Source organism: Corvus brachyrhynchos, unplaced genomic scaffold, assembly GCF_000691975.1.
Source record: "Corvus brachyrhynchos isolate BGI_N302 unplaced genomic scaffold, ASM69197v1 scaffold53, whole genome shotgun sequence".
NCBI lineage: Eukaryota > Metazoa > Chordata > Aves > Passeriformes > Corvidae > Corvus > Corvus brachyrhynchos.
This window is the reverse complement of record NW_008237681.1, coordinates 4832692-4845328: the sequence shown is the minus strand read 5'-3', so window position 1 is coordinate 4845328 and position 12637 is coordinate 4832692. Positions and strand designations below refer to the sequence as shown.

The 12637-nt window shown below is 34.7% G+C and overlaps 1 protein-coding gene across 1 annotated transcript in view; it reads left to right on the top strand.

Annotated features, from left to right (window-relative positions):
* The window catches only part of KCNH8 (potassium voltage-gated channel subfamily H member 8), a 180659-nt gene that overhangs the window by 82332 nt on the left and 85690 nt on the right, over positions 1–12637 (top strand). The window contains exons 4-5 of the mRNA XM_008632000.2: positions 2573–2700; positions 5362–5602. Of these exons, the coding sequence (XP_008630222.1) occupies positions 2573–2700; positions 5362–5602 (369 nt within the window). The remainder of the gene's footprint in view (positions 1–2572; positions 2701–5361; positions 5603–12637) is intronic.

The following is a 12637-nucleotide window of genomic DNA, read 5'->3' as shown; positions in this document are numbered from 1 at the left end:
CTGCACAGCAGGACTTGAGATGGTCATATTTACCCTCTTTGAGGAGGATAGTCATTGTGCCTGAATCAATCTTACCCTAGGCCTAACTGCCCCACCTGCCAAGCAAACAGGACAGTGGTGGCAATCAAGTAGTTGGGGCTGGAATATAACTTTGAGCATGGAGCTAACATGCTTGTGAATATGTAAAAAAGCAGTGAAGCGTCATGGTCTTGTCCCTGGTGGTGACCCTGTCTTTCCTTGGCTGCTGTACTGAAGAAATACTGCTTAGAGATCCAGGTCTGCAGCCTCACAGCCTTTAGGATAACTCTGTCACTTTGGTTGTTGGTAGAACTACCATCTCTGAATAAAGTTACTCAGGTGTGCATGCGTTCCCAGGCTAAACTCCCAGGCTGCTTTACATCCCTCTCTATTTCATTCACATACTGCCAGTATATTGTGTTCTGGGTTAAATTTGAGAGGTGCAGGTTGCTTTTGTTCACACTCTATGTTTTAGGCAAACATAGGCAAATCTCTCGGATTTTCCTGTGTAATATGAATTAAACGCTAGATCTTAATCTTCTGTTTTGTGTCCATGCACACTTGGATTGAAAACTTTCAGTGGTAATGACCCATGATCAGACGGGAGATATTTCCATACAAGAGAATGTTGGGTGTCTATCACACCAGAGGGAATTGTAGGTAGTGGTTTAATTTAATGCATGTTCTATTAATACATGAATGAGAAAAGTGAAACCAGTTTTTTGAAGGCATACAAATTAATGCTATGAAAAATGAGGAAAAACTACCAAGGCTGAGAGAGTTTTTGTAAATGAAGTGCAAACTTTCTGGCCAGATCAGGTTAGTTTATTTTGGTATTTGGAAAAAAATGCATTTCATGGTCTCTCTCATGCCACAGGTTGTCCTCTATGGAGTGAGCATAGTGCTTCTGGGTCACATCAGGGTTACTCAGTCTTCACTACGAGTGGGGAGTTGCTGGAACATGGCAGTTTAGGTTGAGAAAGGAAAAAGAAAGAGGCCTGTAAATGGTTTTAAAAATAATTTCAAAGTCATATGACAAAACTAAGCTACTATAGCTGAACAATACTCCAGTGGAGAGACTTAATTATTAATTCAAGAGACTTAAATTAACTTTTCCTCAGAGAAAGAGATAAGAACTTTATTCTTACCCAGATTAAGAACACTTAATATATAGTTTGAGTTTTAAATGGTTTGATGATTAAGAGATTACTTTTTAAAACCCAATATTAATGTAGTTGTGTCTTTTCTGAAATAATGCTTTTTGATCCATCTTTCTTCATTGTAGCTGACATCAATATGTGTTGGAGATGGGAAAGTATCAGGCTTCTCTGTCTGCCTCCTTCGACTTTTGAGTAACCATTTGGCTTTGCAGTATAAAGGTTTTCCCTTCTTTATTTTAGGGTTTTTTTCCCCTTCTCCTTACTGCCAAGTAAAAAAATCCTCAGCTAGGGTGTGCTCTTACATGAATTACACGAAAACTTCTTTACTGAGAAGTTTGGAAAGTTTATCTTCCTACACATTTTGTTATGCATGGTTTTGTGCTGTTAAGCCAAAAATACATCAGTCTTCTAATGTATTATAATACAAATCTTTCTTGCTTTTCTAGGCAGGTTTCAAAATGTAGCTATGTTGCTTGCTGCTAAATTCTGGCTCTGCTAATTAGTTTTGTGTTTTGTTAAATTTTTTCCGCCTTAATTTGTATGCACTGAATTGACTTTAATTAAACCTCCTTGACAGACGGCTTCTTCCTTTATTCCCATAATTTCTTTTTTCTTAATCCTGACACATCACAAAAAGTCTGCTTTCATTTACTCTGGCATAAATTCACTGTAATTCCATCAGAGTGACTGGAATTACTTTGAATTTACTGCTTTATAAGCAAGAACAAAATTTGTTCCCATGATTGACAATTACAGACATCTGAATGGAGGTGAAAACCACAAACCTTTCCAAAAGAATGTTCAGTCTTTACTCTTAATGGGTTTCATGTCACCAAGGAATATGTCAAGCCATTGTGCCAGTGGCCATGTGGTGGGAAAAGAAATCTTAACGCATGAATGTAAGAATTGGTTATTATTAATTAACAAGCTCACAAATTAGCATATTCTCACATAATGGAAGCCTAGTACAAGTCAGACTCTTTGTTTTTAAAAGTACACCACAAGAGATTTTTTTTCTTTCTGTAAAATGAGAGACAGAGTAGGATCACCTCAAGGATATTTTCAGTGGTTACTTCTAGCCATCCTTCCCTCTGGTCATCAATCTCTACTTTCTGAAACAGTAGAGAGTACATTTTTCTTATCTATGAAATCATATGTTGCAATTAATTGCTTCTGAGTTGTGTGAAGGCATTTGACAATTAAAACTTTACGGTGGTTTTTATTTGCCCTTCAGGAGAGAGGGGGTTTGTTTCTTTACTGAAAAAGATTAAGCAAAAGGAAAGGTGTGCATAATATTTACATTTCTACCAATGTCTGAAATGTCAGTAGTTCAGGTCCCAAAGGTTAAAGTGTTATTTCCTGATCTTTAATGGACTCTCACCTCTGTTCTGCAGAAAAATGGAAAGGAAGAGGAAGAGCAGGATCACATTTTGAGTCGGCACGTAGACGGAGTAGAGCTGTCCTTTATCATATCTCTGGACATCTACAAAGAAGAGAGAAGAACAAATTAAAAATTAATAATGTAGGTGATATTCTTTTCTTCCCCTCACCCCCCAAAAATGTACTCTTTAAAAAGGCACTATATTTAAAAAAAAAATTTAAAAGTGCTGTAAAAGGTCAGTGAGTACTTGAGAAATATCCTGGTCATAGTTTTACAGTAAAAAGGATTAGAATGCTTCTCACTTAAGTACAGTTCTGCCTACTTTGGTATTTGTTACCATATAGCAAGATAGTACATTTAATCATACTGTAAATAGACATTTAATGCCATGAAACCCACACTATAAAATTTCTCAGAACTTAGAATCCACAGGTTCTCAGAATTTTAGGGTCCAATTTGCCTTGTCATCCCAATTACTTTATCTCAATTATTACTATTTGCCAAAAAAAAATTCAAGATACTGCTCTAGCTGAAACTCTTAATGTTGTTAAGCTCCAAAAGGTCCCCCTTCATTTAGGCAAGTTTTCATATTAATTTCTCCAACTTTGTGCTGTGATATTTATCCTTTCATTTCTTAATTGAAGCAGTGATGTTTCCATCTTCAAATTAATTCTGTGTTCCTCCAGTGACTATAACCAATGAGTAAGTTCACAAAACATGCTGTGAGTGTTGCTAACACTAAATCAAACCATAGACAAACCAAGAATGGTTTCTAAAGAAATATTAATGAGAAAAAATAACTCTCCTGCTCTGTGCAACTATGTTTCAGGAGAAAAGTTAACACAGAGGATACCTATGAAATCAGTATGTTCATATAAAAAATTGCTAGAATAATATCGGAGCGCCTGTTCCAACTGTGAGAGCCTATAGTTATTGGAAGCAGGGGTCGCAAAAACAGCTTCTCAGAACAGTATTTAGTTTCCTTTTTGCATATTATTAGTTTTAATGAGGCAAAGTCTTTGACAGAGACACAAGAACTAAATGGTCTTTTGTTCTTTTGTGGTTTTTTTTATGGTTAGGGGAGGATGGAAGACAGACAGTGGGAAAAGTAACCAAAGAATATAAAACATGAACACCCTGAAGAGATGATCTGCCACTGGGCATGTTCCTCTTATTGATTACCAAAATTAGGCAGCAGTGCAGAGTCATCCTCATGTAGATTATTATATTAGAAATTAAAAGTAGAAAAACCTTGTTATAGATTAAGGACATGAAAATACACAACTGGTATATATCTCACAGGACATAGAGTCACTTCCATTGGATTTACATATTAAAAGTTGAAAAAAGGTTAAATGTTGAAAAATTATTAAATATTTTTTAAAAAGTTACAAATGTTTCATGTTGAAAAAGCATAATAATAAAAAACCCCCTGAAAAATATGACCAGGTCTTCCAGGAATATTTTCATTGCATAGTAATATGATAATATTTTTTAGGAACATGACTCTTTAATAGTTTCTGAGGACTTACCTGTACTGTCACAATGCTAGTGCAGATGTTATTTTATCATGTTAAAACATTTATTCTGAGACTAATTTACTACCTTTAGTGCATGGATTTTTTGAGCTATGGATTGGAAATAATATGAGGAATGCTTTCTTTTCTATGATTAAAAATGGGCTGACACTAATAAAAGTGAGAATTCAGCTGCTTAGATTCATGAATAAGAACCAAGAATAGAGAAGGCAATGACATCAGTATTTCAAAAGAAAGACAAAGAGAAAGGCTGTGACAGACAACACAAATGTAATTAAGTCTACAGTTTTGCAGGTTTTGTCTTTTTAATTTCATAGTGAATAACTTCAAGATCAGAAGTAATCTTTGCTGAATGCACAATATTGTTTTGGGAGGCTCTTTGTTACTGGAACAGCATTAACCAGGAACACAGTATCAGTGAGCAAGGATTTTGTTAGTAAATAATGCAAGACACTTCATGTCCCACATGCTGCTTTTTGGGAGGGTAGGTGTTTGTTGTCAAAGCTATGAAAGATGAAAACTAAGAATTTTTACAGCTTAATACTGAAATCTTGGCTGCATAAAACATTGGTAAGACAAAGATTCAAGACAAAACTTAGTCTAATGGCAAATGTAGTCAGTTCTGAAGCCTTACTACAGCAGATATACACTTTGGTTTAGATCAGGAGTACAATTTTAAAGAAAACCAAAAAGTTATTCCTACTAACTGTGCTTTCATTCACAGATGGAACTAAACCAGGAGAGGTGCTCCAACTACTGGAGCTGTTCAGTCCATAGGACCAGGCTAGAGCTAGTCTGAGAGAACCTCCTCACAGCTCTACGTGTAGCATGTTTTTCTTTAACACCATCTATTGCTTTCTATATGTTCCTATTTACAGTACTATTTCCTTGTGTATACGAAGCTCTAACCTATCTGTCCAGTAGGATAACATTGCTCTGCAGTGAAAATTAATTCAACAGAGGAAGAAATAGCTTGCCAGACTCAGTCCCCTCTTTGCTCTCTTTAATCTGTAACTTATTAGTCTTCTTCCTGCCTCAACATTCACAAAAGTTATTCCATGAGCAGAACCATCTGTATAAATAAATGTGAGGTCTACGTTAGAAACAAAAGTAGCATTAGGTCTTGCCTGCATATGAGTATGTCATATGTTATTTTGCTTCTTTTACAAAAAACACCAACCACCTAAGGGCTGCGTTGGAAGAAATGCTTTGGTGTAATCAAATTATTGTTTTGTCTCAATTAATTTTTTTCTCTCTTTTTCAGAATGTTTTCGTAGATAAACCAGCATTTCCAGAATACAAAGTTTCAGATGCAAAAAAATCCAAATTCATTTTGTTGCATTTTAGCACTTTTAAAGCTGGCTGGGACTGGCTTATTTTACTGGCAACGTTTTATGTTGCTGTGACTGTACCTTACAACGTTTCCTTTATTGGCCATGATGAGCTGTCGACAACTCGAAGCACAACTGTCAGTGACATTGCAGTGGAAATTCTCTTTATCATTGGTAAGATATGTTTGGGGGTTGTTTGGGATCTCTTTTCTGACATTTAGGATTTTCACAGAATGAATAATATTACAGAAGAGGAAATAATCATTCCTTTCATGACTTTAGAGAAAATCAATGTTAGGTGTACGGCTTGATATTTTCTCTGAACTTTAGAACACCTTTTTTTACTTTAAATTGATTGAAGTAATTCTGCTGTTGCTCTAAAAGGACTTTGTTCTCAAGGAAGATTGAAACCCATTGTTTCACCCTGTGGATGCCTAAAGCCTTCCCAGTATAGGAATGTGCCCTGGAATTGCTATGGTTTTGTTCACAATCTATGAGGTTATTTTTTTATTTCACAAACAGAAGTGGACCACAATCTGAATAGATTTTTTAAAATATTGATGTAAGATTAAAACTCATACTGCAATAATGCACATGTACAATATCAATATGCTATATGAAAACTGGGATAGAATTTGAGAGGTTGGAGTTTGGTCATCTGATCCATTCTCTAAACTTTTTATTTCCATGATCCATTTAATTCTTATGTCTTTTGAGAATCAAGAAGAAGACAAGGTCATATCTAATAATGGCTTTGTAGCAAAGAAATTTCGGGGGGGAGGGGGGGTTGTATTTTTTTTTTTTCAATTTATTTCTGAATATGGAAAAGAATCCCCGACTAGAGTCAAACAGATTTTTCCCCAAGCTTTTACTATTATAATACCACTCAGTGCTGTCACACTGATGAACCAGAGCTCAGATCTGTTGCAATTATGCAGGTGGAGAAGCTATTATTTTTAAGAAATAAGCCAAGTGGAGCATGTCTTTCTTGAACATGAAAAGGGCTTGGATGGGTTCTGAGAGAGAAAGAAAATGAAAAAAATAATCAAATCATTCTCAGGTTTGAAACTTCTTTTCCACTTTAATCTTCTCTATTTTTTCGTGAAAAAATATAGCTTAGCTTAAACATTAAAAGCAGCATTACAATCTTCTCTAGGAGAACTAAAGAAATCTCAACCATAAAAACTAAGCAATAACTCAGAAGATTTTCTTACAAAAATTTTGAAAAGTTTATTCCATTTCTTTGTCAGCTTTGTTGTAGACAGTAAGCCTAGTAGGTGATGTGGCTGATGGAAGAATCAGATGTTATAATGGATAAATATTTGTTTCCTCCTTTGGTCATTGCTTCATCATTAGAGTTAAGGTCTAATTTTCAGTGCTATGCTCACTATTAGATCTTGGTGGAATCCTTCACGTTAATGCAAAAAAATCACATTCAAAGATACTCAAGCACTGCAGTAAGAAACTTGCATTCTGCAATGCAAACCATCAAGGATCATCTTGTGTCTTGCATAAAGAGTGAGGTTATGACTCTAGTCAGTCATAAATTAATGTTACATTAAGAATACTAAATCAAATAATCCTACTTTATGTACCTGGGTGACTTTACAAAAAGAGTAGACTCAAGGTTACAATATTTTGATAATGGTGTAGATAACTGGTTTGTGTTATAAAAGTGTTTACTTGAACATAAGCACAAGACAGTACAATCTGTATTTAACTGATTTATGTGCTGTAGTGTTCTATTGAAGCAAGACAGATGATGAACTGCTTAGTGTTACTTTTCTGGTTATATATTTTGCTGGAAATATGGAGTTTTATATCAGTAAGTCAAAAGCAAAGGCATCTCTATGATCAATAGAATAGCTGAGTAAAAAAATACAACCAAGAAGATTTTCTGTAAATTTTACTTCATATTTTCCAGATAGATTTTTAGGTCTGTAGTCCAGGAAATCAAACTGTGGCTGTAACTAAATACATTCAAAAAATGTGCATGAAGTACTAGAAGAGACTTTGCCTAATCATGTTACAGGTAACCACAAACACTGTACTGTAGAGTACCGATATTCCTCCCCCACAGTTTGAATAATGGGTCCATTTTCTCCAGAATAATTTTTTTCTAAATTTATTTAGAAAGTAATTTATTTAGAAAATAAATTTATTTAGAAAATAATTTATTTAGAAAACAATTTTTTTTCTAAATTTATTTAGAAAATTTAAATCTGCAGCTCTGAGGAAAGTTCATGGAGTATTTTCAGGATATTCTCATACTGCATTTAAACCCCTGCAGTGAATTTAAAGAAAATAGTGTGTTTATGATCATCTCTCCAGGGTCCTTTATCCATTAAAATGTTGAATTAATATGTCTCAGAACATGTGTAACTACATTGAAAGTAGTAAGATTGACAGCATACTTAAATTTAAGCATAAGTTTCAGGGTATTTGTTGCACTGTGGCTCTGACAAGCACATCTTTGATGGATGATCTATGTGCTCTGAGAAAAGTCAATGAGAAATGTTAAGAAAAATTCTTCTTATGATGCTGCTGCCTCAGAAAGTCAGTGGGAAGATCTGTCTGATAGAGGGTCTTCAGCTGTATTACAGCTCTGTAGTCACAGATTGAGGTATCACAAAAGTACTCATGGATTGGAGAAATAGAGTCTATCTACTTTGATTTTATTCAGGTTTCTGAGAACATGGAGTAGTATTCCTTTTATGAGCATAGTTTGCATAAACACTTGCTTGGATTTGACAAGGTCTTTGTTCTTAGCTGTGTTATCCAAGACTGGCTACATTCTCCAGCATATGTTGGGACTCTTGGGGATGGTTCTGTGGACAGCTAGGAATTGGACTTGATAATCCTTGCGGGTCCCTTCCAACTCAGTTTATTCTGCTATTCTGTGACATGTGTCAACCTATGCTTAAACATGATAAAAATAGATATGGAAGTGTTCTTCCGACTTGGGGTGCTTACAACTAAGAGTATTGATATGAATTAAATCATTTGTGAGAAAAACATCTAGCTTGAGGTTTAACAGCTTTAGCCTTTAAAGTTCTCTAAAACATGACAGAAGATAAACAGTAATAACAACATATTTTGTGACATCTTCGGGGAAGAGGATGAAGTGAGAACATAATTAGGGCTTCTCATATGAACCTAAATTTTTCATGTGATGTTTCCTGTGAAAACTTGTGTAATGTCGTGTTTAAGTGTACTGTCATATCAGTTTCCCTTTGTTATGTGTCCAAACCTGCTCTAACATCCCCCTGTAAATAAACCTTTTGCTTCCTCTGACCAAAGACAGAGTAAGATTAGTTTAGTTTTAGATTTTTTTTTGTCTTATGTATTCAAAAATCATAAAGATAAAGGTGCAGAGAAAAACGTTTTAGCATTAATGTATTTAAATAAACTCATTAAAAAATATCCTAAGAGGTGTTTCATCTCTTAAGAGATATTACTATATTACCTGCTTTATTGCACTATTTGCTTCAAGTTTTATGCCCCTGTATTTCCATAGACAGTAGCTGGGTCCTTCATTTCTTGATAGGTATGTCTGGGAGCCTGAATATCAATACTTCTAAGAAACATAATGGATCTTGGTTACTTTTCAGTAACATTTTTAAAGTTTTCTTTTTCCTGGAGGAAAAAAGGCAGGAGAATCTCTCACCAAGATCATTCAATTTAATTAGTAACAACCTTCCGATTGCATAACTTTTACTCTTCCATAACTATCCAGTGTAGTGTTTTTATTGCTGCAGTTGTTTCATTCCAGTTGTCAGATATTGCCCTTTTTTATCTGTTTTGCTTTTTTAAAACTTTATTGAACATCTTGATTGAAGAAAGCAACAATATCTGAAAAATTATCTATACTTTATTGTTTACTCACAGGAATATTTGAATGGGAGGTCTTCAACCGGAGTTGAGATCAGTGCAATGGTTCAGTGAAAATATGCATAGGCTTTCTGGGTAATGGTAACGCATAATTTGCTGAATAAAATCCAAAGGGTCTGCGTATTTTGTATCTACGGTGGCCAGGAACAGCTATGGAGAGAAGAGCTCAATTTTCTATTTGTGTATCATCTAGTTTTTAGTGGAAGACAAACACTGCATACTAATGATGGCTATAAAATTATACTCTTTGTAAACAGACTGGAAAGTTGTTTTATGTGATTGCCTGCAATACACTGCTTTGCCACCTGTGGAGAAAAAACACATACCCATCCCTTCCTCCACTTTCCACACACAGTCTCTCATCTGAAGACTTGATCTGTGGCTTACACTTTGAAGAGAGAAAATTTATCATGATTAACACTAAGATTTCCTCTCTTTGTATGCATATTTCTCTCTCTCTCTCACTAAATATTATTTTAAAAAGTGTTTTATTGGCAATTTCAGTTTTTTAATGCAACATGTTTAAAAGCACAAAAGCTCTGTTTTGTGTGGCACAATACTATAGATTAAGGGGACTTGTGGGGCCATGAGTATCTATCACAAATGTAAATGACTCAAAATCTCTCAAAAACTGTTTTAAATCATATGAAGTCCTTGAGTCTCAGATGTTTAATATGTAGAGATTTAAAAATATGGTATAAACCTTGTAGAAATTCGTATCATCGTTCCTGACTTACATAGTCATTCAAGTATACTATTTTTGTACTGAAAATAATATATGTTGAATGAAATTTGTTGGAATAAGATGAGGAAGTATTAAATGCTATAAATTTTATTAGATGGCTTTAAAATGGAAGGCTTGTTTTCTTTTTTTTTCCATGTTCTTTTTCATTATTATAATGATCATCATTTCCTATCTTTGCAAGTGCGCAGAAGGTCATTTAAAATAATTTCTGTGTCTGGGGGACCTCACATCTAAGAAAACTTGTGCATTTTGAAAGAAAATGGTAGTTTTTTGAATCCTATTTTTGAAAGTGTGCTTTAAGGCTGTAATGTTATAACTATCAGGAAAACACCAAGGCAGTGTTTTGAAATTATCTCTGGGAATTTATTTCTAAGCAACAAATGGTCTCGTCTGTGAATGCATATGAGCAAAACGTGAACAGATAGAGTGACGTTGTTGATACACCTAATATTTGAGAGAGAAGGTCATAATAAAATATTCATGGTCTATGGATTACCTAGTAATGTGAAAAAACAGTGCAAAATATTTATGCTGAAAAGCAGTAATAGGTTTCCTAAAGATTCTCCCCCAAAGGATCAAACGGAGGTGTGCAAGACCGCATGTTAAACATCTTTCCAATAACCTTCCTTGCATAAATTTTAGGGATAAGACATGCTTGTCTGCACACAAGATGCTGTTTCCAAGCACAAAAACATCAACCTGGACAAAAAGGAGATGAGCATTAGCCACAAGAAGTGATTATTTCATGGAAATATTTCTGTATCCTCTGGTGGATGCAGATAAGATATGGTAATGGAGGCACCCTGAACATTTTATTTGTATTTCCTCTACTAACTCCTCTTCATTAGAGCTACAATCAGGCAAAATTTGTATTTTTCATTTACTATCCTATAATAAAATAGTAATACAACGTTGTTATTTTTCAAAAAGATTAAAGTCTTTTAACTAACAATCTGGGTAATTTCCGAGGAAATTATGTGATGCTTAATAGTTTACCATATTTTTTGTGAATTAGCATGTGGTCCTTTTTTCCTTTCTTTTGTATGATTTATGGCTACTGTCTATGTGAATTGCTGCCAAACTGCATGAGGTAAGTTCTGAGAAAAATATTTCAGGTTTTCCCTTGGAACTGGTCAAAATTTGTAGGCGAATGGAGCAGTTATGCCACTGCCCACTGAATATTTTTCTGATTTGATCTTTGCATTGTTTTCTGCAATGTGAACTCTGCTCATGAAATACCAACAACTATGTCTGCTTCACACAGGTTGAATTTAGTGAAAAGTTACATCATATGATTGATATTTCTCCACTCTTTGGAGTTGCTTTTTTCTGCCATATATCTGCAGGTTCTATTAAGAAAATTGCCCATGTAGAAACTTTCACACTTTGCAGTTGCACATACTAGCTTCTTTTCAAAGAAGAGCTAACAGCTCATTTTTCAGAAATATTTCAAGTTCTTTGCTTTTCTTTCAAGACTCCAAAGTCTGTATCTTCCTTTGTAGAAAAGTCAGTAAAATATATTTTAGCTATTCAATATATTCAGGAATTGAGTCTGTTTTCAAAAGATACAGCATAGTTTATAAGAAGGCCTTGCCAGTTTAGTATGTTATTATAATGGCCATGATATTTCATGATTTTCTGGTGTATCAACTACTCTGGGACTGAGATTAACTAATCAGAGTTTAACACCCTCATTGTCAAAGAAAGCAACTTAAAAGGGTGAACCCCAAAGGTTAAGGATCAGAGAAGCAGGTAGAAGAAATAACCCCCTCTCTTGAAATTAGTGTGCTGGTCATTCATGTCTACAGCAGCCAAAATATAGTGTTTGATAGAACATATCATGTTAGTGCGTTATCACTGTCCCTGCCATTCTCCTGGAGGGACTGACTTTTGTTATAAAAATACCCATTCAAAAGATGCCTTCAGATTTCATTTTTTATATATTCATGGATAATTTACCCAAGTAACATAGTATTTCCACTTGGCTATGACTTCAATATCACATTACTTTCCACTGTAAGAACAAATAGTAAGGAAGAGCAAATCAGCCTGTCAGTTACAGATGGATTTTGGGAGTCAGTTCAGCTATGATCCGTCACACCCGAAAATAGATTTTCTTCCATTAAAATCACTGAAAATGTGGTTTATTTGACAAACTTGAATGAATCAAGGCTGAGAACGTACATCATAGCACTGCCTTAGGACAGGAACCATGCCACTCCTCATGTACTCTACAGTGATAAGCAACTTGGTGTCAAATCATAAATAAACTCTTCTCACTGGAGAAGTTTGACTGGTAAAACAGCTCAGTGTATTCAATGGTGACTTTAACAGAAAAAAGCCTCTGAATTATAGTTACTCCATGCTAGCAGAAATCTCTTATTCAGAAGTCCATCATGTTACATAATATCAGGCGTATAGATGGTAAAGATTTTAAGAATTTGCAGCTTTTAACCATGTTCCTGTTGTTCATCTGAATTCTAGTCATCCAGCTAAAGCCACGGACCTTCTAAAAAAGATCTTCTTTCAGTGGAGGTGTAATGTGGCTCTAAAATGTATTTTTCAGACTCTGT